Below are 24,665 nucleotides of genomic sequence, written 5' to 3' on the forward strand. Positions count from 1 at the left end.
ACCGGTAGCAGAAATTTTGAGTAGTTTGGAGAACCGGCAAACAGGCTGGCCCCACCCTCACTGTCTCCCAGCCTCCCAGCCTCCCTGATGATCTTCTTTTGTTGCCCTGAACAGGAGAATGAAGCTGGAAAGCAGGTTAGTGGGGTCCGGACGAAATGGGGATTTTACAGTAACTTTCCCTTGCCACGCCCACAAAGCCACACCCACAAAGCCACACCATGCCCTCAAAGCCAAGTCCACAGAATCAGCAGTAATTTTTTTTTAAAATCCCACTACCGCTTACAACTATTTGTTTAAAATCATTTGAAATCACAATGGCAATGAAAAGGGAAAAAAAGACATGATCTGTTGTCATATTTACAACTATCCCCATATTCACATGATCAAAATTCAGGCATTTGGCAGCCAGCACATATTTACAGTGGTTACAGCCATCTATGATCACCATTTGTGACCTTCCCAGTTGACTTCTGACAAATGGAATACAACGAATGGTATAGCACTAGCACTTAGACTTGTATACCGCTTTACAGTGCTTTCAGCCCTCTCTAAATGGTTTACAGAGTCAGCATAATTGCCCTCAACAATTTGGGTCCTCATTTTACCCACCTCAGAAGGATGGAAGGCTGAGTCAACCTTGAGCCTGGTGAGATTCAACTTGCCAAATTGAAGGCAGCCGGCAGGCAGCAGAAGTATCCTGCAATACTGCACTCTAACCACTGCGCCACCGGGGCCCACCGAGGGATAGAATGGAATGATCATAGAATAAAATAGAATAGAATAGAATAATAACTATTGTCACTTTGAACTAATCAGCATACATTAAAATGAAATTTCATTCATAGCTCTCAATTGGTCACCCTTTCCAATATACACTACATAACCATGACAGAATAAATAAATGAATGAATGAATGAATGAATGAATGAATGAGTAAGTAAGTAAATAAATAAATAAGTAAGTAAGTAAGTAAATAAATAAGTAAATAAATAAGTAAACAAATAAGTAAATAAATAAGTAAATAAATAAATAAGTAAATAAATAAATACAAAATTATTCATGTACCCCAGTGGTGGGTCCCAGATCCTGGTCCTGGGGCCTGGTGTCCACCACATGAATGCACACAGTGTGCACGCACACACCTTCAGCATGCCCATGCGCCCTTACCTCCTGCAATGCTCGGCGATGCCTCTGCGACACTTCAGCTGCTCAGTGGAGCATCACACAGGCACCGTACATTCCATGCACATGCGGGGAAGCGCCAAAGAACTCAAATACAGGTAAGGAGGGCAGGAACGATACCCGGTGCTCCCGGCAGGCTCCGCTATGCCCATATTGGGGCGTACCGCCTGTAACCCACCACTAATATACCCACATATATGACATAGAGGAACAACACAGTCTAGTTTGGATGTATACATGACGAGAAAAACGAATCTTGTGAGTTTACCAGATGGATGGCATAGGGAACAAAGCTGTTACAGAATCTTGTAATCCTGCTAGAAATATTTTCAAACCTTTTCCCAGAGAGAAGCAACAGAAACAGACCATGGTGTGTGTGTGTGAGAGAGGGTATTTAACAATGCTTTGAGCACTAAGCACTTAGCACTTATAAGCAGTATCCTGAATAATGGGAAGAGAGCTTCCTATAATCTTCTTGACTGTCCTCACCACTCTCTGTATGGACTTTCTATCTGAGGCACTGCTACCACCCAACCAAACAGTGATGCAGTTTGTTAAAACGCTCTCGGTCATGCCTCTGTAAAAAGTGGCCAGGACACAAAGATGTGGACATGGATAGATGGAGGAAGCCAAATTTGTTTAATGATCACATGATTCACTTAACAATTGTAGCGACCCAGTTAACAAACCATGGCAAAAAGGTTATAAAATCAGGTTTAACTGAACATCTGCCTTGTTTAACAGTGGAACTCCTGATCCCACTTCCTAAGTCAAGGACTAACTGTAGCTCCTTTGTGATTAACCCTAGTTCTTTCTATACAGACCCATTGGCAGAAAATATTTCTGGCATCCGCATGTTATATTTATTAATCGCAAGATAACTTTGCTATTTTAGGGCTCGTCTCCTTGACATGTTCCCATTGTCTTTCATTGCACCCTCCAGGTACGTTGCCAAGAAAATGCAAGAAAGAGCTTCTGGCAGTGAAGCTGCGGAATAGGCCAACCAAACAGGAGTTGGAAGATAGGAACATTTTCCCAAGAAGGACTGACGAAGAGAGGCAGGAGATCCGGCAACAAATAGAAATGAAGTTATCCAAGTAAGTCTAGTTACAATAAGACAAGAGGCGGGAAGTGGGGCTGGCGAGAGAATACATCTACTGCTTTTTTGTGTGATAAACTTTCTCGGCAATTCAGATATTTGGGGCTCCAAAAAGAGAGGGGCAAAACTGGTCCTCATTTGACAGGAGTCTTCAGACTTGTTTTAAAACTTAACAACTTGTGGACTTCAACTCCCAGACTTCTCCAGCCAAGACGTCTAGAGTCCACGAGTCTTAAAATTGCCAAATTTGGAGCCCTTTGTTTTAGAACAAAGAGGTTACTAAATTTTCCACAAATAAAACTGCATATCAATGGTTTCTCAGTTTTATTACCCTCAGTTGTTATACTGTTGTTCAGTAGACTTGTGAAGGATGGACAGAATTGAACTGTGGAAAAAATAAAAATTTAATGTTTTGGGTTGTTGGATTTTCAATTACTGGAAATATGTGAAAGGGTTGACCGTGCGAACTGGTAAATGTGGTTCCTGGCTGTTGTAGACATAACCTGCCTATCCTTGGGGTTGACCAGTATCTAGTGGAAAGTTGTGACTGGATGGTGGGGGGATGGATTCTGATAGTTGAGAGTGGACCATGTTTGAGACAACTACCATATTTTTCGGACTATAAGACGCACCAGAGTATAAGACACACAATGATTTTGAAGAGGTAATTTTTTTAAAAAAATAGTTTTTGTACTCTATAGGCCTCCCAAACCCTCTGGATGCCTCATTTTTTGCAAAAAAAAAAGAGGGGGGGCATGCAAAGCTTTGGGAGGTTCTTAGAGTGCTCCTGAGAGCTGGGGGGCGGGATGAGCAAAAAACAGCTCATTTTTCGCAAAAACAAAGGGGATGCAGAGGCTTTGGGAGGCTTGTAGAGTGCTCCTGGGGGCTGCAAAAATGGCCCATTTTTTGCTCCTTTTTGCCCTCCCCAGCCCTCAGGAGCACTTTGCAAGCTTCCCAAACCCTATGCATGTCCATTTTTGCAAAGGGGGTGGGGTTTCGGTAGGCCAAAAATACTGTATTCAGTGTATAAGATGCACCCAGATTTTCACCCTCTTTTTTTAGGGAAAAAGGTGCGCCTTATACTATGAAAAATATGGTACGACCTTGATGACTGAGAATCTCCATAGAGAAAGTGCAAGGCATCTACCTCTGATATACATGTTCATCCAACTGTGTTTTAAAGAAACCATTTACCACATATCTTTCACTGTCCGCTATCAAATTACCATAATGAAACAAACAAAATGTTTAAAAGTTATGATATTTATCAAGCACACCTAACTCATATTAAAGTAACCAAAATTGTTGTGGTCCTCCGGTGGCCTGTGGAGCTGGCATCAGAGTCGGACAGTGAGGAGGGTTGGGGAGGAACATGGGCCAGTCCTGGGTGCTGAGGAAAGCTCAGATGAGGGCTCCGCGTCGGAGGCAGAGAGGGAGCTAGACAGCAGTGAGGCAGAGGAACATCTGGAGCCTATTACCAGTGTGCGCATGCACAGAGCTGCCCGAAGAAATGAACAACTAAGAAAGCAGGGTTGACTCAAGAGTAAAGCCACACCTAGGGAGTGATTGGCCCCTCCCGTAGGAAACAAAAGTGGAACAAACGGGGAATGGGCTTTTGCAGGAAACAATTCGTTCATTGCTGTGGGAAGTTCTGTGTATGAGAAACTCTGTGCCACGTTTTGCTTTGTTTTGTGATTGGACGTTAATTATCTGGCAGCGCTCCTAATGGAATAAGGTGCGTGTGGATAAACATTCCTTTGAAAGACTGTTTGATAAGCCTTGCCGACTGGGAATGAAAGGAATTCACAGTGCTATGAAGAAAAGAGGTTTTGTCGGGACTAAGACTTTGCATTTGCTTTCTAAGGAAGCCTGGCTCAGAACAAAAATATCTTTACAATCCCCGAGGCGTATCACAACTTCTGAGCACCCCTAATGTTTGGAAATTAGAAGTTGAACATTTTGACACGCCCTAGGACCATGTGCAATAGCCCCAAAGGTGTTTTTCAAGAGGCACCTAGATTTTTTTGTTTTTCTTTGAAGACGTTTCGCTTCTTATCCTAGAAGCTTCTTCAGCTGCAACTGAAAAAACCTCCAAGGGGCCTCAATGACTCTCTAAAAGGATGCAAATGACCAGATGTCTGCAAGGAGCATCACTCCTTCCATTCCCCACCATCCAGTCAGAGTTGAAGAAGCTTCTTGGATGAGAAGCGAAACGTCTTAAAGAGAAATGGAAAAAAGTCCAGTTGCCCCTTGAAAAAGTCCCTTTGGGACAACCATGACCCAGAGGACAGAATCTCCATAGACGTTTGCAATAGCATTTAATGCCACTGCACTGAATATTGTTTTAAAATGTAATAAGTAATTTTATCTTAAAGACCACTCAAATGAGAGATATAAACGAGACTGGAAAAAATGGATTGACTATACACAAAACAAATATGGGACTAAGAAATTCCAGATAGCCTATGCTTAAGATTAGGAATAAGTTAAACTGCTTAAAGTTTGGGTAACAGCAAGAAGCTGAGTTCAACGTAGAGATCTTATTGACTTTCTTTCCCTTTTTTAAAAAAAATCTCCTTTGTTTTAATATATTTTAGACTGTGTTTGTTAAAAAGCTACACCGTGTACGGGCTCTGGGAAGTCGGGGGGGGGGGAAGGGAGGTGGGGTCTTAGGGGGAAGGGGGGAAATATAGTGTGTGCTAGATTTTAAAGTAATATGATTGCACTTGTATACTGTTGCTCTTTAATTCTAGTGTAAAAATAGGACAAGCTGAATATATTGATAGATAGTAGAAATACACCGAAGGGAGGAGTAGAGGGAAAGAAGAAAGAGGGGTAGAGAGGGTGGGAGAGAGGATTGGAGGGAGGGCGAGAAGGAAGGGAGGGAGTGTATTGGGAGAGAGGAGTGATAGAGGGGGAGGGGAAGTAGGGTAGAGGGGAATGTTGGAGGGAAGAACGAAAGTTGGAGGGGGGCGAAAGAAAGGGTGTATGGTGGGTCGAAGTGGTATATTGTGTTTGTATTTTGGGGGGTATTGTTGACAAGAGGGAGGGCTGTGTTTATTGTTCAATGTTATATGCCCCGGTTATGCACAGTATATATGTGACTGTACGAAATGAAATGAAAATAAAACATGTTTACATAGTAATTTTAAAGGGAATTTATTCTTGTGCATTTCAAATGATAAACAATATAAATCCCAACGTCAGCAAAAATTGCAACCCCAAATCTTTTTTTAACCCTTTTTCCATATGACACTTTCCTTAATTTTTTTGAAATACACAAATGAATTCAATTGCAGGGAAGTTGTGTAGCATGGATGAGGTCCATCTTTGTAATTGAAAACATTTTTTTTTTAGATTTTGTGATCCACATTTTGGCGTGAAATCTTAGAGTGCAGTACTGCAGGGTACTTCTGCTGACTGCCGGCGGCTGCAAATTGGCAGTTTGAATCTCACCAGGTTCAAGGTTGACTCAGCCTTCCATCCTTCTGAAAGGATGGATAAAATGAGGGCCCCGATTGTTGGGGGCAAGACGCTGACTCTGTAAACTGCTTAGAGAGGGCTCTAAGGCACTGTGAAGTGATATATAAGTCTAAGTGCTATTGCTATAATCCCCCGTTACGTTTTTTGAACCGACCTCTAAGACATGCTAAATGGATACTTGTCTATCGATATAAAGTTTAGCACTTATTAATAATATTTTTTTTAATCCATGCAGAACACACTTTCAGCAAATCGGATGCTGTGGAGTGTTTTGTAGGACAATTGTTCTTAATCCTCAATTTCAGTTCATATAGCAGGATCTCTTCTGCTCCGGCAATCCTCTTTCGCCATCTGCTTGGCCTCATTCAGGTTCTGTGCTATGGGTTATGTCATTTAGAAAGTAAAATGCAGCTGAAAATATTAATCGGCAAATATTTTGCTCTTTAGACTTTGGAAACCTTTGGTGGGAATGTAGCTGTACTAGTGGTAGGAAGCAAAAGATTTTATCAAACCAAGAAAATATGTACCAACAAATGTGAATATTTGTAGCTCAGGGTTGAAATGAGGGGTCCTTGGTGCTCTCTGAGCTTGCTTGTTTTCTTGCAGTCATTTCATTACCCTAACCTGGCAACATTATTAGTGCTAGTAAGGAATGCTGTTTGCTGTCAGTTTATATTCTGGTGACTTGCGGGTCACATGTGGGTGGAATGGTCTTAAGCAGAGGTGGGTTCCTACCAGTTCGCACCTATTCAGTAGAACCAGTTCGTCAAATCTACCGAGCCTGTTAGAAGAGGTTCCACCAGTGGACCCGGAAAGCAGGCCACACCTACAGAAGAGGTTTTTTGAAACCCACCACTCACACACACACAGACACAGACAGACAGACAGACAGACAGACAGACAGACAGACTGACTGACTGACTGACTGACTGACACAGAGAGAGAGAGAAAGAGAAAGAAAGGAAGAAGTAAATAAATAAAAAAAGAAAAAAGAAAGAAAAAGAGTGAGAGAGAAATGAAAGAAAAAAAGAAAAAAGGGGCAGAGATACAAAAGGAAGCAGAGAGAGAGGGGGGGGGAACACACATGGCCGGCAAGCCACTCCCACTAGGTCACATGGCCGGCAAGCCACTCCCACAAAGGAGGCCACACCCACAGAGTAGGTTCCAAAATTTTTTGAAACCCACCACTGGTCTTAAGAGATTCTTTGGGTGGGCTGTTTACTGATGGCTCTTTGGCAGTTCCTTGATTGAGGTATTGTTTACTTGATTGTTGGTCTGAAGTTAACCTTGGAGTTAATTTATGCTGATCTGGGTGCTGATTGCTGGTGGAAAAACGTTGTTGTTAGTTGCGAAGTCGTGTGCAACCCATCATGACCCCATGGACAACGTTCCTCCAGGCATTCCTGTCCTCTACCATCCTCTGGAGTCCATTTAAGCTCACACTGACTGCTTTCATGACTCCATCCAGCCACTTCATTCTCTGTCATCCTCTTCTTCCCCAGCATGAGGCTCTTCTCTAGTTAGTCCTTCCTTCTCATTAGACGGCCAAAGTATTTGAGTTTCATCTTCAGGATCTGGCCTTCTAAAGAGCAGTCAGGGTTGATCTCCTCTAGGACTGACCGGTTTGAAAGCGTGGCAGTCCAAGGGACTCGCAGGAGTCTTCTCCAGCACCATAGTTCAAAGGCCTCCATTCTTTGGTGCTCAGCCTTCCTTATGATCCAGACTTCACAGCCATACATTGCAACTGGGAAAACCAGTTTGAAGTGGTAGAGAATTGCTGGAGTCCTTTTGTTCTCTGTTTGGGCTGGTTGACTGTCTCTTTTGCATAATGTATAGATGTTGTTAAGGTCTATGTGTCTATTGATGGCTGATTTGTCAGAATGCCAGACTTCTAGAACAAAAAGACCCAAGCACCTCTCCAGCAGTAATCAGCACCGAGATCAGCATAGATTAACTCCAAGGTCAACTTCAGATATCACCAAACAAGTAAACAATACCCCAATCAAGGAACTGGCAAAGAGCCATCAGTAAACAGCCCAACCAAAGACCCTCTAAGACCACCCCCACCAACACAGACAGGCAAGACACCAGAATATAAACTGACAGCGAAGAGCACTCCTTATTAGCACTGACGATGTTACCTAGTTTGGGTAATGAAGCTTCTGCAAGAAAACCAGCAAGCTCAGAGAGCATCAAGAACAAAAGTGTTCTGAACTTATGCAAGCCCACCTATGAAATATTTGAGCACGTTCAAGTATGGAAAGGGTAGAATGTCTGTTATAATCACAGGTAATCCTCCACTTACAACCATTTTTTTAAAGTGACTGTTCAAAGCTACGACAGTGCTGGAAAAAAAAAGTGACTTACAACTGGTCCTCGCACTAAGAAGCATTGTGGCATCCCCGCAGTCACAGGATCACATTCTAGGTGCTTGGCAACCAACTCGTATTTATGATGGTTGCAGCATCCTGGGTCATGTGATCATTATTAGCAAACTTCCCAGCCAGCTTCCAACAAACAAAATCAATGGGGAAGCCAGCAGGAAAGATCACAAAATCATGATAACAATTGCAACAAAAGTCATAAAATCAGGTGTAGTTACACGACGCATCGGACTGCTTGATGAGGAATTTTCTAGTCCCGAGTGTGGTCATGAGTTGAGAACTACTTGTATATGTTTTGTGATTCAAACCCCTCCATCACCACCACAAAAGAAACCCATGGCCTTATTTAATATAGGATTGAGATGGCTGTAATGGGACAATGGGGCAAAGCATGGAGTTCACCCCATGGATGTGGGTTGCAGTGTTTTTAGTGTTTCCTGGGGTTAATAGTTAGTTAATTAGTAAGGAATGAATTCCTTTCCTAATTCTCACAATTCCCTTAACGGTCAGTTGGCCAGATTCTTGTATAGAGCTTAAGCTTGCAATAAATCTTTATGCTCATTGGAACTGCCTGGATTTCTGATTTCCCCAGTGCTTGACATTAATCTGGCCAAGTGACATTTAAGAGAAATGCATGGGAGTTAGGAAAGGAATTTTAGGTGGACTGGACTTAGATATCTTGCAGGTGCGCAGGGACTCATGATTTATGACATTATCCAGGTATTTACTTTTTTGCTCGAATACAATGCACTGTTGTTTATTTAGTAAACAGAGTTAAACAACCCATAGTTTAACATGATATGTAAATCCTGGCAAAGAAATGTGTTATTGAGTCCCAGTGTATTAAATTTGCTTTAAAATTCTTTGAGAATATGATGATCTTTTGTAATCTGATTCCTTTCCAGGAATCAATGTAATCTAATTCCTTTTGTAATCTGAACCCCTTACTCAGCAAGCATGATCATTGCCAAGGCTCACACATTATGGAAACTATACACAAAACAGGTGTGGGTGGGATCTAAATAGGAAAGCTAAGTTCAAAATGATAATGTCGGCGTTCTAAGTATCATGCAGAATTAAATCAGAGTCCAAGGCAAAACAATCCTTAAAGTTCCAATTTAATAAGTCAGACATCTTAGCACATCTGTGAAATCCCAATTCTGGAAGTTACATCGGATTCCCACCCAGTTGAAAGTTCATGATCTTGTCCCCACACCCACAAATCCATCACACGGTCCAATCTTCTTCTTCCATGCTGGCATCTCCACCCAGCTGGTTCCGGTCAGGTGCAGAGGTGCGGAGACAAAGGATGACCTTGGGCTTCTAGAAAAGAATGACAACAATACATTCCACAATTCTACTCCTTTCTATTCTCCCCTCCCAAGTACTACACTAATGAAACAGCATAATGAAACGAGAGAGTGTGGCAGGCCAAAGATCTTAAAAGGGATATAACTGCAGGCCTGACAGATAATTGTGTTCATCTTTAGCAATGACTTGATTCAAGTTGTTCAGTTGATAGAAACTTTGTGTATCATAATGAATAGTTTAACCAGCTTTAATGAACTGTAATTTTTCCATTAATGGATTGGTTAACCTGGACCCAAGAAAATAACACATAGCTACTAAACTTGTCTTCTAGCCATCTGCAATGCCATCTGCGATGCTGATTTAATTTTAACATGCTTCAGTTCCTTCAATGCGCTCATATTTATTTTAGAATCAATGAATGGAAGCTTTTCCTAACATGGACTAGGATGGAATTATGACTGAAAAGCTTTCCCAAACTGAGTAGGCTTCCCAGCCAGTGTTTGGCAAACTCTTTGGCCTCAAAATGAACAGTTCCTCATATGCCAACACAGTTCTAGGCTGCATAAACCAAGGGATAGAATCAAGATCACTTGAAGTGTTAATACCACTTTATAATGCCTTGGTAAAGCCACACTTGGAATATGGCATTCAGTTTTGGTTGCCACGATGTAAAAAAGATGTTGAGACTCCAGAAAAAGTGCAGAGAAGGGCAAGAAAGATGATTAGGGGACTGGAGACTAAAACATATGAAGAACAGTTGCAGGAACTGGGTATGTCTAGTCTGATGAAAAGAAGGACTAGGGGAGACACGATAGCATTGTTCCAATATCTCAGGGGCTGCCACAAAGAAGAGGGAGTTAAACTATTCTCCAAAGCACCTGAGGGCAGGACAAGAAGCAATGGGCAGAAACTAATCAAGGAGAGAAGCAACTTAGAATTGAGGAGAAATTTCCTGACAGTGAGAACAATTAATCAGTGGAACAACTTGACTCCAGAAGTTGTGGATGCTCCAACATTGGAAGTTTCTAAAAAGATGTTGGATAACCATTTGTCTGAAGTGATGCAGGGTTTCCTGCCTAAGTAGGGTTTGGACTAGAAGACCTCTAACGTCCCTTCCAACTTTGTTATTCTGTTCTGTTCTGTTCTATTCTATTCTATTCTATTCTATTCTATTCATATGAGAATGCTATGTTTAAACAACACAGCATCTTTAATCCTAGTTTAGCGAATTAACTCAGTTTTCTGCTACTTGGGGTGCCTTTTCACAACCCACTAAGCTAGCCTACTTGTTCTTCAGTGTCTTTTATGAACACAAACAATAAATGGAAAGCACAGATACAAGGGAAAGATAGATATAAGATAGATATAGCTTATCCTATAATAAGGTCACAAAAGGTGAACATATGACCCTGGGACACTGCAATCATCATAAATATGAGCCTGGTGTCAATCGTCTGAATTTTGATCGCATGATCATGGGGATGCTGCAATGGTCGTGTGAAAAACAGTCATTAGTAAAAAAAAAAAATCTGTGTCATTGTAACTTCAAACAGTCACTAAATGGATTGTTGTAAGTTGAGGACTACCTGTATTCACTTCTCCTTGTGAGATCTTGAACAACAAAAGAAACAAATTAAACTTTCATTTCATGAACTATGGAACCTGCATTCAAAACAAGGAAATATTTGCCTTTGGTTTTCTTTGTGCTGTGTATACACACAAAAACATACATTCTACAATTCTCTTTCATAGTAAATAATATTACGTAAAGGAAGCCAACAGCAGCACAAAAAACAAGCTAAACAAATTAAAGCCATTCACTAGATCTCTTCATGCCTATCTATTCTTTAAGGCCATCCTTGTTTCCACCCCACCCATTCACAAATCCATCCAGTGTCTTTTGTTTTTAAACTTCTAACCTGACTTCCAAGATCTCAATGCTATCCAACCGAGACCCTCTCAATCCTCCCCTTCCTTTTGACCCATATACTCTTCCTTCCTTTATTTATTTTGCAATCCAGTCCTTTCTATTTGACAAAACAATCTTGACATATTTATTTTGTACTGTCACTCAAAGGCAACCTCCATTCATCACCCATTCATTCATTCTTGTTTTTATCTCTTCTGGATTTCTGGATTTACCATTTTTTGGGGAAACCGTGTTTCTCCCAAAATAAGACAAGGTCTTATTTTCTTTTGACCCCCAAAATCAACACTTGGCCTTATTTTCAGGGAAGTCTTATTATTTTTGAGGTGCAGGAGGCAGCGAGCATGGTCACCTCATGACTGCTGCTGTGTTGCAATTTTTTCAGGGAGGGCTTATATTAGCGCATGCGCTCAAAAGCCCGATTGGGTTTATTATCCACAGAGGTCTTATTTTCAGAAGAAATAGGGTAATATCTCATTTCCACTGAATTCAACCTATTTTTATATATGCATGTTTTTGTGTATATATAATATGTTGTATTTGTGCTGATAAATAATATAAATAATATAATTTAAATAATATAAATAATATAATTTAAATAATATAAATAATATAATTTAAATAATATAAATAATATAATTTAAATAATATAAATAATATAATTTAAATAATATAAATAATATAATATAAATAATATAAATAATATAATATAAATAATATAAATAATAATAATATAAATAATATAAATAATAATAATATAAATAATATAAATAATAATAATATAAATAATATAAATAATAATATTTATATACAAATAAATAATATTTGGGCATACCAGGGGTTGTGGCACTAAATACATACATATGTATGTATGTATATATGTGTGAGATCTTGTGAGATCATATATGTATATGACCATTTTTCAGATTTCTGACAGTTATAGCATCCCCATGGTCACATGATTGAAAGTTGGACGATTGGCAACTGGTTCATATTTATGATCGTTGCAGTGTCCAGGGGTTGTGTGATCCCCTTTTGTGACCTCCTGACAAGTAATGTCAATAGGAAAGTCAGACTCAGTTAAGAAATGTGTTACTAACTTAACAACTGCTGTGATTCACTTAACAACTGTGGCAAGACAGGTCATAAAATAGCGCAAGGCTCACTTAACAGCTTTCTCGTTTAGCAACATGAATTTTGTGCTTAATTGTGGTTGTAAGTCAAGGCTATTATTACCTGAAATAGCCCTAATTTTTATTGAGATTGATTGTTACTGTAAATTTATTCTATTTATTCTATTCCTATTTTCTTTTGACCCCTGAAATAAGCTCTTGGCCTCATTTTCGGGGAGGTCTTATTATTTTTGAGATGCAGGAGGCCCTTAACTTCAGCCCGCAGATCAGCTGATCCAGAGAGGGCCAGAAGTTCTGTCTCTGTTTCTGGCACACTCTTGCCAGCCCTAGCATCGCTGGGCCTGCCTCTCTTTCTGTGGCTGCCACCAAGAGAAGGGGCGCTGTAGCTAGGGTTTGTGGGAGTGGCCTCCATGAGGCCATTCCATGTGGATGGCAGGTGCATGTGGAGCATGTGGGCTATGTTTCCCCCTTTCCCTCCCCCCAAGAAATGGCGGGGACTAGCTGCGCATGTATTTAAATATTTTAGGGGAGGGCTTATTTTAGTGCATGTGCTCAAAAGCCCGACTGGACTTATTATCTAGGGAGGTCTTATTTTTGGGGAAATGGGGTACTATACCGATGCCACCGTAAAACTACTTTTAATGTTGTAATGACTTGTGCGATGTGAATGTTTTATTGTATTGTTGTATACCACTTTTAAATTAAACTTTTAAAATAATGATGGAATCGAAATCTGGCCAACTAAGGAAGAAATATAATTGGAGCAGAGATGTTCAGAAAGCCATACAGCACTCCCTTGCTCTCTTCCTGGCTGTTGCTCAAGCAAATCATAAACCTCTGAGCTCCAAAGCAAACAACCAGCCCTGGAGTACAGATGGGACACAATTGGCTAAGCCCATTCATTTGCCATCTTTAACCTTTGCCAGTAGTAACTTCAAAAAGGTCAGGCTTCCCAGGAATACCAGAAGGGTAAATCCTTCCTTAATTAAAGGAGTTTCAAATTAGCATTTTCAAACTAGGCTCTGGAGAGAGAAAGAAAGAAAAAATTAAAGCATAAATAAAACTATTGATTCCAGTTGTTTGGATCCTGAGAAAAGATTTTGGTGCACAATCATTTAAAAAAAACACATTCGTGGTAGCTCTTACGTATGTTACTTCCTAAGTTACACCAAACCTACACTAAGTTTAGGCACCAGACCAGGGGTGGGTTCCTGCCAGTTCCAACCTCTTCTATAGAAGAGGTTCCACAAATCTACAATGCTGTTTAGAACCAGTTCCAGCTCCCTCCCCCCCCTGCCCATCTGCACATCATCAAGATGAAGAGCGAGAGGAGGAATTCTGGGAGTTGAAGTCCACAAGTCTTAAAGCTGTCAAGTTTGAACACCCCTGGGTTTTAGGGGTTAGGGGTGCAAGGGTCTTGTAACTTGACAGCTTTAAGACTTGCACACTTCAATGCCAGAGTTCCTGAGCCAACATGACTGGAGGAGGAATTCTGGGAGTTGAAGTCCACAAGTCTTAAAGCTGTCAATTTGAACACCCCTGGGTTTTTTTTTCTAAAGGGTTAGGGGTGCAAGGGTCTTGTAACTTGACAGCTTTAAGACTTGCATGCTTCAAATGCCAGAGTTTCTGAGCCAACATTTTGGTTGCTAAGCAAGAGCGTTGTTAAGTGAGTTTCACCACATTTTACAAGTTGGTCACGCCCACCCAGTCACATGGCTAGCAAGCCACTCCCACCTAGTCACATGGCCAGCAAACCACTCCCACCCGGTCACATGACCACTCCCATAAAGCAGGCCACACCTACAGAAGAGGTTCTAAAAAAATTTGAAACCCACCACTGCACCAGACCTAAAACACTCTGTGCCGAAGAATTACAGTGAAAGGTTTATGCTAGTCAGCTTCATAAATACATCTGGGTTCAGCTCCAAGTGGGGAGAAAGACACTGGAAACATGGAGACTGTTTGAAAAGATGTTTTTTTTAATGATGGACAGGATCACATGCCTTGAAGATGTTGGGTGAAGAAAAAAAGGGGAGAAATGCTGACAGTTTTATACCCTCTCTGGGCTTTTGAATTTCAGCTTGTATTCTGATTGCTTGTCAGACTCCCATTGGGCCATGCAGGGGCAATGCTGTAGGCCCGGGATGGCGAACCTATGGCACGCGTGCCACAGGTGGCATGCATAGCCATTTGTCAGGGAAAACAAGGTGTTGCCCTGTCAGCTGTCCAGCGCGCATGCTGAGTTCAGCCTTTTTTTAAAGCCATTTTTTGCCCTCCCCAGGCTCCGGAGGCTTTATAGGAGCCTGGGGAGGGTGAAAACATCCTCCACCCCCCTCTCCCCTAGAGGCCCTCCGGAGGCTTCAGGGAAGCCTCCTGAAGGTCCCTGAAGGCTCTGGAGGACTAAAAACGGCTCTATAAGCAAACTGGAAGTGACTTCCGGTTTGCTCATATGGTAGTTTTTTGTCCTCCGGAGCCTTCAGGGGGAGCCTCCGGAAGGCCCCTGAAGCTCCGGAGGGCTTAAACCAGCCCTATGAGCAAACCGGAAGTCTGTTCCCGAACATCTGGTTTGCCCATCTGGCCATTTTTTTTGTGCTCTGGAGGCTTCAGGGAAGCTCCTGAAGCTTCCGGAGGACCTCCGGCGGGGGAAAGCTGTTTTCAGCCTCCCCAGGATCCTATAAAGTCTCTGGAACCTGGGGAGGATGTAAAAAGGATGCAAAAAATGGGGCAGAGTGCCTGTCATGCATGCATGCATGCTGTGGGGGTCGTGCATTGCATTAGGGTGCGGCACGCCCAAGCATGACCCCCCTGCACTCCCCCCGCTTATGGCACACGAGCCAAAAAAGTTTCGCCATCGCTGCTGTAGGCTGTCCTGGGTCCCAGGCTTGGTTGAGCCTTGCTTGGTGACATAATCTCCCCAGGTGCCATGTGGTGAGATGGGTAGAGGGCTAATCCAGAGGTGGGTTGCTTCCGGTTCGGCCCGGATAAGGTGAACCCGTAGTAGTGGCGGCGGGAGGCTCCACCCACTAGCCCGGACGCTTCTGTGCATGCGCAGAAGTATCACACACGCGCACACGTGAGTGCACACATGCATGAGCGAACCTGTAGTAAAAAAATAGAAACCCACCACTGGGCTAATCCTATCATGTCCTAAGGGCCATGTCTTAATCCCATCCCCTTGTAGCTTCAGGGAGCTGCTTTGTCTTTAAAACATGTTTCTCCTTTTCTCATCCAGGGAAGTATAATATTCTGCCATTTTAATCTTTCCTAAAATATTTCATTCTTCTCGGAGAGGGGTGGGTGCTAAACTTTCTTCACCTGCCACTGACAGGAAAAAAAAAGAGAAATTGAAATGTAATCCTACTCCCCTTGCCTCTGATTTGCACCACGGAGCAAGTGTTTTACATGGATTATTTCTCTCTGCTGGAAGGAGGGGAGGAAAACAAATCACATTTCCCAGACTTAACATTTTCTCAGCGGCCCCCATCACGCAGCTCTGTCCTTGCGCTACAAATTGTTGGGCGAGGGAAAGGAAGCCGACTGCGCAGCTCTTCTGCAACGGGCAAAGGACAAAGCCACAGGGGGGAAACGATCTTTTAACTTGCTCATTAGAGCACCAAGCTAAATTTGGCTACATTTGCAAGTATGAATATTTTAGTGGTGGTTCACGGAGGGAAGAAGACATCGATGCTGTGGCTTCCCACGCCTGGCTTGCCTGATCGAAGTGTTGGAGACTAATTGAAAAAGCATTGCAGAGATGATCCCTGCAGTTTATTAAATATTTAAAACACATGCTTGTATCTCCAAAATAATACATGTTTTAAAACCTCTAGCACTAGTCTTCCCTTGTTTTGAAGAGATATAGATATAGATAGATGATAGAGATAGATAGATAAATAGATAGATTAGATATAGATATAGATATAGATATAGATATAGATATAGATATAGATATAGATATAGATATAGATATAGATATAGATATAGATATAGATATAGATATAGATATAGATAGATAGATAGATAGATATAGATAGATATAGATGATATAGATATAGATATAGATATAGATATAGATATAGATATAGATATAGATATAGATATAGATATAGATATAGATATAGATATAGATATAGATATAGATATAGATATAGATATAGATATAGATATAGATATAGATATAGATATAGATATAGATGTTCCCTATATTACTGGCATAATATTAAAACAGAATAAACAGAATAAAACAGATTAACAGAGTTGGAAGGGACCTTGTAGGTCATTTAGTCCAGCCCCCTACCCAAGCAGGAGACTCTACATTATTTCTGACAAATGGCAGTCTAGTCTCTTCTTGAAAACTCCCAGTGATGAAGATCCCACAACTTCTGAAGGCAACTTCTGTTTTCCATTTGTTGATTGTTCTCAATGTCAGAAAATTTCTCCTCATGTCTAGGTTGAATCTCTCCTTGGTCAATTTCCATCCATTATTCTTTATCTGGCTTTATCCGGTGCCTTGGAAAACAGGTTGGCCTCTTCCTCTCTGTGGCAGCCCCTCAATATTGGAACACTGCTATCATGTCTCCCCTGGTCCTTCTCTTCACTAGGCTAGCCATGCCCAGTTCCTGCAACTGTTCCTCATATCTTTTAGTCTCTAGTCCCCTAATCATCTTGGTTGCTCTTCTCTGCACTCTTTCTAGAGTCTCAACATCTTTTTCATAGTGTGGTGACCAAAACTGGATGCAGTAATCTAGGTGTGGTCTTACTAAGGCTTTATAGCAGTGGTGGCCAAACTTGGCAACTTTAAGACTTGTGGAGTTCAACTTGAGGGAACTCTATGCAAAGGCAGTTTGGGACTGTAGGACAGATGTTTCCCTATAGATGCGGAACTCAAAAGTGACATGCAAATACAATGAGAGAAGAAATGGGGGGGGGGGGTTTGAAGACTTAGAAGCAATCAGCACCTGCTTTTCATGACACTCCATTGGCCACCTTCTGTGTCCCCCCCCCCCCATCCATCTATCATCTCGCTCCGTCCAGGGGTAAAATTTAGCAGGTTCTGATAGGTAGCGGAATTTTTGAGTAGTTTGGAGAACAGGCAAATACCACCTCTGGCTGGCCCCAGAGTGGGGTGGGAATGGAGATTTTGCAGTATCCTTCCCCCTGGAGTGGGGAGGAAATGGGGATTTTGCAGTATCCTTCCCCTGCCATGCTCACCAAGCCACGCCCACAGAACCAGTATTAAAACAATTTGAATTTCACCACTGCATCCATCTATCATCAGTTCTCTCTCTCTTTCTCTCTCTTTCTCTCCCTCCCTCCCTCCCTCTCATATTTATAAGCTGCCACAATCAGCTAGGACCCTGGACAATGAAATAAAGAGTGCAACCTGTATACGCAGTTAAATCATAATATAGATGCAGAAAAAATGAACATTAAATATACAAGGGGCAGTAGGATAAACCAGGGATTGAATACCCATTGGAATAACATGGAATAACATAACTTGCCTCCTAAATTCAAGGGAAAGGAGAAGTGATCTTATCCAAAGAGAATGGGCCACCACCAAGAAGGCCTGTCACCTGGCCCATGTCACAGACGCAAAGTGGCAGTGGGGAACCTCAATAAGCTCTGCCTAGGATTTTCTTCTAGCTGGGCAAATTCTTTCTTGACAAGGTGTTGCCTGATAAAACCTGGTGCAATGCCATGGGAGGTTTTAAAAGTGACGCCTAGCATTTTGAACTGGGCTCAGTACTTACAGCCAGAGGTGGGTTCCTATCAGTTCGGACCAGTTCGGCCGAGTAGGTAATAACTCAGCCTGCCTGCCATGCTTCTGAACTGGTTCTATCAGCGGTGCCATAGGCACCGCCATCTTGTTTTTAAAGTACTGCACATGCGCAAGTAGCATGCATCAAATGTGCGCACCTGCGCAGCGTATCCCTGAGCGAACTGGCAGTAGCAGCAGCCGGAACCCACCCCTGCTTACAGCCAGCCAGCAGTTTCAGGATGGGTGAATTCTACTCTGCTACGGTTCTTCTATCAAGAGCCTTTATGGTGTGCTCTGAACCAGCTGAAGCTTCTGAGTAATCTCCAAAGGCAGCCTCACACAGAGCAGAGTAAGTGTTCGGTACATGAATCACCATTTCCAGGACATCTTGACCGAGATAGGAGTGAAGTCAACGCTGAACAAAGATCCCCTTGGAGAGGTCTTCCATTTGATCTTTCAACAGGAACCGTGAAACCAGAAAGACCTTTAGATCATACCCTGAAAGAGTTGACATACTACCCCCATCAAGAGTGACTACCAGGACCACTGTTAAAGAAATGCTCTGAGGTTTACAGACTACAGCAGTTCAGTGTTGCCAAAGTTTAATTTATTTATTTGGTTTATTATTAGTTAAATCTAGACAGCATACTAAAAAGCAGAGACATCACCCTGCCAACAAAAGTCTGTACAGTCAAGGCTATGGTTTACCCAGTTGCAATGGATGGCTGTGAAAGTTGGACCACAAGAAAGGCTGAGTGCCAAAGAATTGAGGCCTTTGAACTAGGGTGCTGGAGAAGACTCCTGCAAGTCCCTTGGACTGCAAAGTGATCAAACCAGTCAGTCCTAGAGGAGATCAACCCTGACTGCTCTTTAGAAGACCAGATCCTGAAGATGAAACTCAAATACTTTGGCCACCTAACGAGAAGGAAGGACTCACTGGAGAAGAGCCTAATGCTGGGAAAGACTGAGGTCAAAAGAAGAAAGGGACGGCAGAGAATGAGGTGGCTGGATAGAGTCACCGAAGCAGTAGGCGTGATTTTGAATGGATTCCAGAGGATGGCAGAGAACAGGAAGGGCTGGAGAACCATTGTCCATGGGGTCACGATGGATCGGACATGACTTTGCAACTAACAACAACAATAATTGGTTTAGATTCTTGACGGAAATAGGGGTTTTTATTGTAATCCTTTCTCCTTCTCTCTAATATTCCCACCTTCGGTTGGAGATCTGGGGGAGGTTTCCAGCATGCTTGGAGGATAAGAAGGAAGTGTTTTGGAGAGATCTTTGGTGAATTCATCTATCTCTAATAGTAAGACTCTTTCTAATTGCAGCTGAGACTCAAAAGAGTAAAAACATTTCACACCTTTTAACGAAATTGGAACTTCCTTAGATACCACACTGTTTCTGAAGGAAGAGAAACTACAGGCAGTGTGCTTTTTGTTCCTCCAGCTCATCTGAAATAGATATTCTTTCCTTCTTTTCTTGGAAGACGCCAGCTAATCACATACTGAGAAGTACAGCAGTTCCCAGTATGAAGCAATAGAAATATTCTATTTAAAAAGAGATGAACATACAGAAAAATAAGAATTGCCAGATTCTTCTCGTCATGTACACATCATTGCTACTTCCAAGCCATTTATAAGTCAGAATGTTAGGCAAAAATTGCGGTGTTATTTTTTAGCTTGCTTGAATTATGGAATATCAAATACACGTATTACCTCGATTTGTTTTTCAAAGCAATCTGCCCAGAAAACACAGAACAATAAAAAATAAGGGGAATATCATTGAAATTAAAAAAGGTGCAAGTAGATGGAAAATTGCCATTGCTTAGAATGTGGCTGGTGAAACCACACTGTTGAGTGATGTAGGCTATAAAATTGATAAGGAATTTCTACAGATGGCTGAGAAGACTCCTACAAGCTGTTCAGAAGCCATGCTGTTTTGAATAACACCACGCATGGAAATTGATGAAAGTCAAGATGGCAATCATGGTTTAGTGATGGTAGTGGTGGTTAGAATAACAGAATGATAGTTGAACGGGACTTTTGAGGTCTTCTAGTCCAATCCCACGATTAAGCAGAAGACCCAATACCACTTCAGACAAATGGTTGTCCAAACTCTTCTCAAAAACCTCCAGTGATTGAGGAGCACCCACAACTTTTGGAGGCAAGATGCTCCAATGATTAATTCTTCTCACTGAGAGGAATTTTCTCCTTAGCTCTAGTTTGGTTCTCTCCTTGATTAGTTTCCATCCATTGCTTTTTGTCCTGCCTTTAGGTGCTTTGCAGAATAGGCTGATCTCCCTCTTCTCCCTCTGTTGAGACTCTAGAAAGAGTGCAGAGAAGAGCAACAAAGATGAGTAGGGGACTGGAGACTAAAACATATGAAGAACGGTTGCAGGAACTGGATATGTCTAGTTTAATGAAAAGAAGGACTAGGGGAGACATGCTAGCAGTCTTCCAATATCTCAGGGGCTACCACAAAGAAGAGGGAGTCAAACTATTTTCCAAGGCACCTGAGGCCAGGACAAGAAGCAATAGGTGGAAACTAATCAAGGACAGAAGCAACTTAGACCTGAGGAGAAATTTCCTGACAGTTAGAACAATTAATCGGTGGAACAATTTGCCTCCAGAAGTTGTGAATGCCCCAACACTGGAAGTCTTTAAGAAGATGTTGGATAGCCATTTGTCTGAAACAGTATAGGGTTTCCTGCCTAGGCAGGGGGTTGGACTAGAAGACCTCCAAGGTCCCCTCCAACTCTGCTATTGTATTGTATTGTATTGTATTCTATGTGATAACCCCTCAAATACTAGTTTCTGTCATATAACAGCTAGTCCTTCTTTTGTTAGACTAGATATACCCCATTCCTGCAACCGTTCTTCATATGTTTTAGCATTTGGTCTCCTAATCATCCTTGCATATCTTTTATGCACTCTTTCTAGAGTCTCATCATCTTTTTTATATCATGGTGACCAAAATTGGATCCAACCAGACCTAAAATATAGACCGTGTGTTAAGAAATTTAAGGCAGAAAAATTTCAGCCATGCTGGATCTGGGATGGGGATGATGATTGAAGTCCAAGTGTTTCTCCCATCTCGCTAACCAAAAGTCTCAAAATTCCTTTCTTGGTTTTTGACCATTTACCTCTTGCTTTACAAGAATACTAGCACAGTGCATCCATAACACCAACTGACAGTCAGAAGACATGATGAAAAGTCCTTAATCTCACAACACATGGTTAGATTCAACCGTAGTTTCAGATGGGAAATTATTAGCATTTTAGATCAAGCTTATTAAAAAACACTAAGGAATTCCTAGAAGCTGAGCATTCAGACAAACCAGACATCAATAGACACATAGAGATAAATCGCATTTGTTGACGGCTGAAAAGAGACCATTTAAAAAACTTAAGGAGAAAACAAAATGATTAGAACACCCCCCCTCTAGGAGCCAAAAAGATAAGCATGGATCAACACCAGACAAACCATCAAGGAGAAAACAGTACTATAATCAAGAAACCATCCTAGAGGAAACTGCAATAAGGCAAACTGCCATATATAAACAAGCAGCAAAGCTCACACTTACTTGGATTGATACTGTTATCTAGTTGGGTAATGAAACATCTGTAAGCAAACAACTAATGTCAGAGGGCGCATCAAGAGCTTCACAATGTCTAGGTGAACTTTAAAAAGACTAAGCAAAATTGACCCTGATTAAGGTTTTAATTAATTTATTATACACAGATTGGAAGCTGTTTGGAAAATAAAAATTGTAGGCTAGCCTGATTTTTTTTTTAAAAAAAAAATTAGTCTAATGGAAAAAAGCATTGGACAATATGTTCGTGCATTACTGCCAAAGCTCAACATAATCACCCGGAATCAGATTTGTCAAGTTGGAAATAACTAGTTCATTTTGAATAGTTTCTAATAGTGAATTCGTATGCAAAGATATTTTGTTGCGGAGGATAAATTTGTGGGTTTGCATGTCACAGTGTTGCTCTTCCTGGAGCAAGCAGGGCAAAACAATAATTTCCCTGCAGGAAGCAAGTTTGACAGGAAGGCCAGGGATTTTGATGTAGAGCAGAATTTCCCACCTTGACCACTTTAAGATGTGTGGACCTTGAGGAGGAGGATCCAATGTCGTGACGATAGAGACGTGTGGTCTCAACACTCCGAGATTGCAGCCGATACTTTTGCTGCTTGCTTGATTTATGGAATATCATACACATGTATTACCTTGATTTGTTTTTCAAAGCAATCTGCCCAGAAAACACAGAACAAGGAACAATACAAAATAAGGGGAATATCATTGAAATTAAAAAAAGGTGCAAGTAGATCAGAGGTGGATTCCTACCAGTTCGCACCTATTCGGTAGAACCGGTTCGTCAAATCTACCGAACCGGTTAGAAGAGGTTCCACCAGTGGACCTGGAAAGCAGGCCACACCTACAGAAGAGGTTCCAAATTTTTTTGAAACCCACCTGTCAGCACCTCTCCATTAGATAATTAGGAAAGAAGACCATGAGACTCCATGAGTAGAAATCAAGTGTACTTTTACTAATTATAAATGATCAAAGGCATAGCGAAGCGAAGTCTGATTATTTAGGCGCGAAAGCGATTGATATATAGAATAACCCATTCCCCACCCCTTGGCATCACAGTTACAGTCCAATCATAATTCTCCCAAGTGTCAGGTGTGAGATAACTTCAAAAGGCATCACGTAGATGGAATGTCGGTGCCGTTAGTCCTGGCGGGAATCTCCTACGCATGCGTAGTCCGACAGGCAGCTGAGCTCCAGAACCTTCCTCCAGCACAATTAGTAACCCCTCCCAAATACCATGCCCTCCCTCCCCGTTTCATGGCAGCCGAAGCAACAGCAAAGCAGAGGCTGACACCACCACTGAAGTAGATAGAAAATTGCCATTGCTCAAACCCAGCCCTTCTTCATATGTTTTACTCTCCAGGCTTTTGTGATCATCTTAGTTGCTCTTCTCTGAACTTTTTCCAAAGTCTACACATCTTTTTTGTAGTATGGTGACCAAAGTGGGTTGCAGTATTGCAGGAGTGGCCTCTCTAGGGTTTTATAACACGGTGCTAAAACTTCATGTGGTCTTGAATTGAAAGTCCACACACCTTAAAGTCGGCAAGGCTGGGAAACCCTCTTCTAAAGACAGGTTCAGAGGTAAGTTATTCCACATGCATAGCACACCTATGCTAAAATGTCGCTGTTTCTGGAAGGCTGGGCCATGCCATCTGCTTTAATAGCAGAAAACTTGCTGTCGCTTCAGAATTCCCCAGAAACTCAAAAGACAGCAGCAAGTTTTCAATGTAAGCAGCCACCGGTTAGACTGAAGTGTAGGTCATCCAGTCATAAGGACTGGCCTAAATCCAGTAATTGCTGATTACAGCAGAGAAGATCTTATTCTTTCATCATCTGCACCAAATTCATGCTGTCTTTTATTGATTTTGCTTTGCAGTAGGACACAGCAGGCTCTGGTCATTCCGTGAAACAGCAAGTGCTGAGATGACCTCACATACAATTGTCAAGCACATGTTCGCATTGAAAAAGCTGCACTCTTTGTACATTCAAAAGGGAATGGAGCTACCTTGAGTCACCAACATGCCCATTGCAAAGGATACAAATATGTACACAAAGAGAGACCGATATTGTTCAGATATCGGTGGTGGGATTCTATTTTTTTTTACCACCGGTTCTATGGGTGTGGCTTTGTGGGCGTGATTTAATGGGCATGGCAGGGGAAGGATACTGCAAAATCCCTATTCCCTCCCCACCCTGATAACCTGCTTTCCAGCTCCGTTCTCCTGTTCAGGGTGACAAAAGAAGATCAGCTGGGAGGCAGAGGGGGCGAGGCCAGCCTCTTTGCCGGTTCTCCAAACTACTCAAAATTTCTGCTACGGGTTCTCCAGATTCTGTCAGAACAGGCTGAATACCACCTCTGATACACATGGATTTTCCCTTCCATCTTCAAAATTGTAAATATTTTACCGGCTATCCTCGACTTATAACCTTTCATTTAGTGACTGTTTGAAGTTACCATGGCACTAAAAAAAAGGGATATATGGTCATTTTTCACACTTATGATCCTTGCAACTCCCCCATGGTCATGTGATCAAAATTTGGATGCTTGGCAACTGGTTCATATTTTTATGACGGTAGCAGTGCCCCGGGGTTATGTGGTCCCTTTTTTGCAACCTTCTGACAAGCAGTGTCAGTGGGGATTCAGCCAGATTCGCTCTATAACTGTGTTACTAGCTTAACAACTGCAGTGATTCACTTAACAACCGTAGCAAGGAAGGTCGTGAAATGGAGCAAAGCTTACTTAACAGCTGTCTTACTTAGCAACAGAAATGTTGGACTCTATTG

At 41.8% G+C, this 24,665-nt stretch overlaps 1 protein-coding gene across 3 annotated transcripts in view; it reads left to right on the forward strand.

Moving 5' to 3' along the window:
* PHACTR3 (phosphatase and actin regulator 3) overlaps positions 1-24,665 on the forward strand; it is a 296,138-nt gene that overhangs the window by 178,827 nt on the left and 92,646 nt on the right. For all 3 annotated transcript variants that reach the window (XM_087720528.1, XM_087720529.1, XM_087720530.1), the window contains one exon: positions 2,126-2,279. In XM_087720528.1, coding sequence (XP_087576654.1) covers positions 2,126-2,279 — 154 coding nt within the window. The remainder of the gene's footprint in view (positions 1-2,125; positions 2,280-24,665) is intronic.

Source organism: Thamnophis sirtalis, unplaced genomic scaffold (genome assembly GCF_051295495.1).
Source record: "Thamnophis sirtalis isolate CommonGarterSnake01/CBP01778 unplaced genomic scaffold, rThaSir2_p1.2 scaffold_7, whole genome shotgun sequence".
NCBI lineage: Eukaryota > Metazoa > Chordata > Lepidosauria > Squamata > Natricidae > Thamnophis > Thamnophis sirtalis.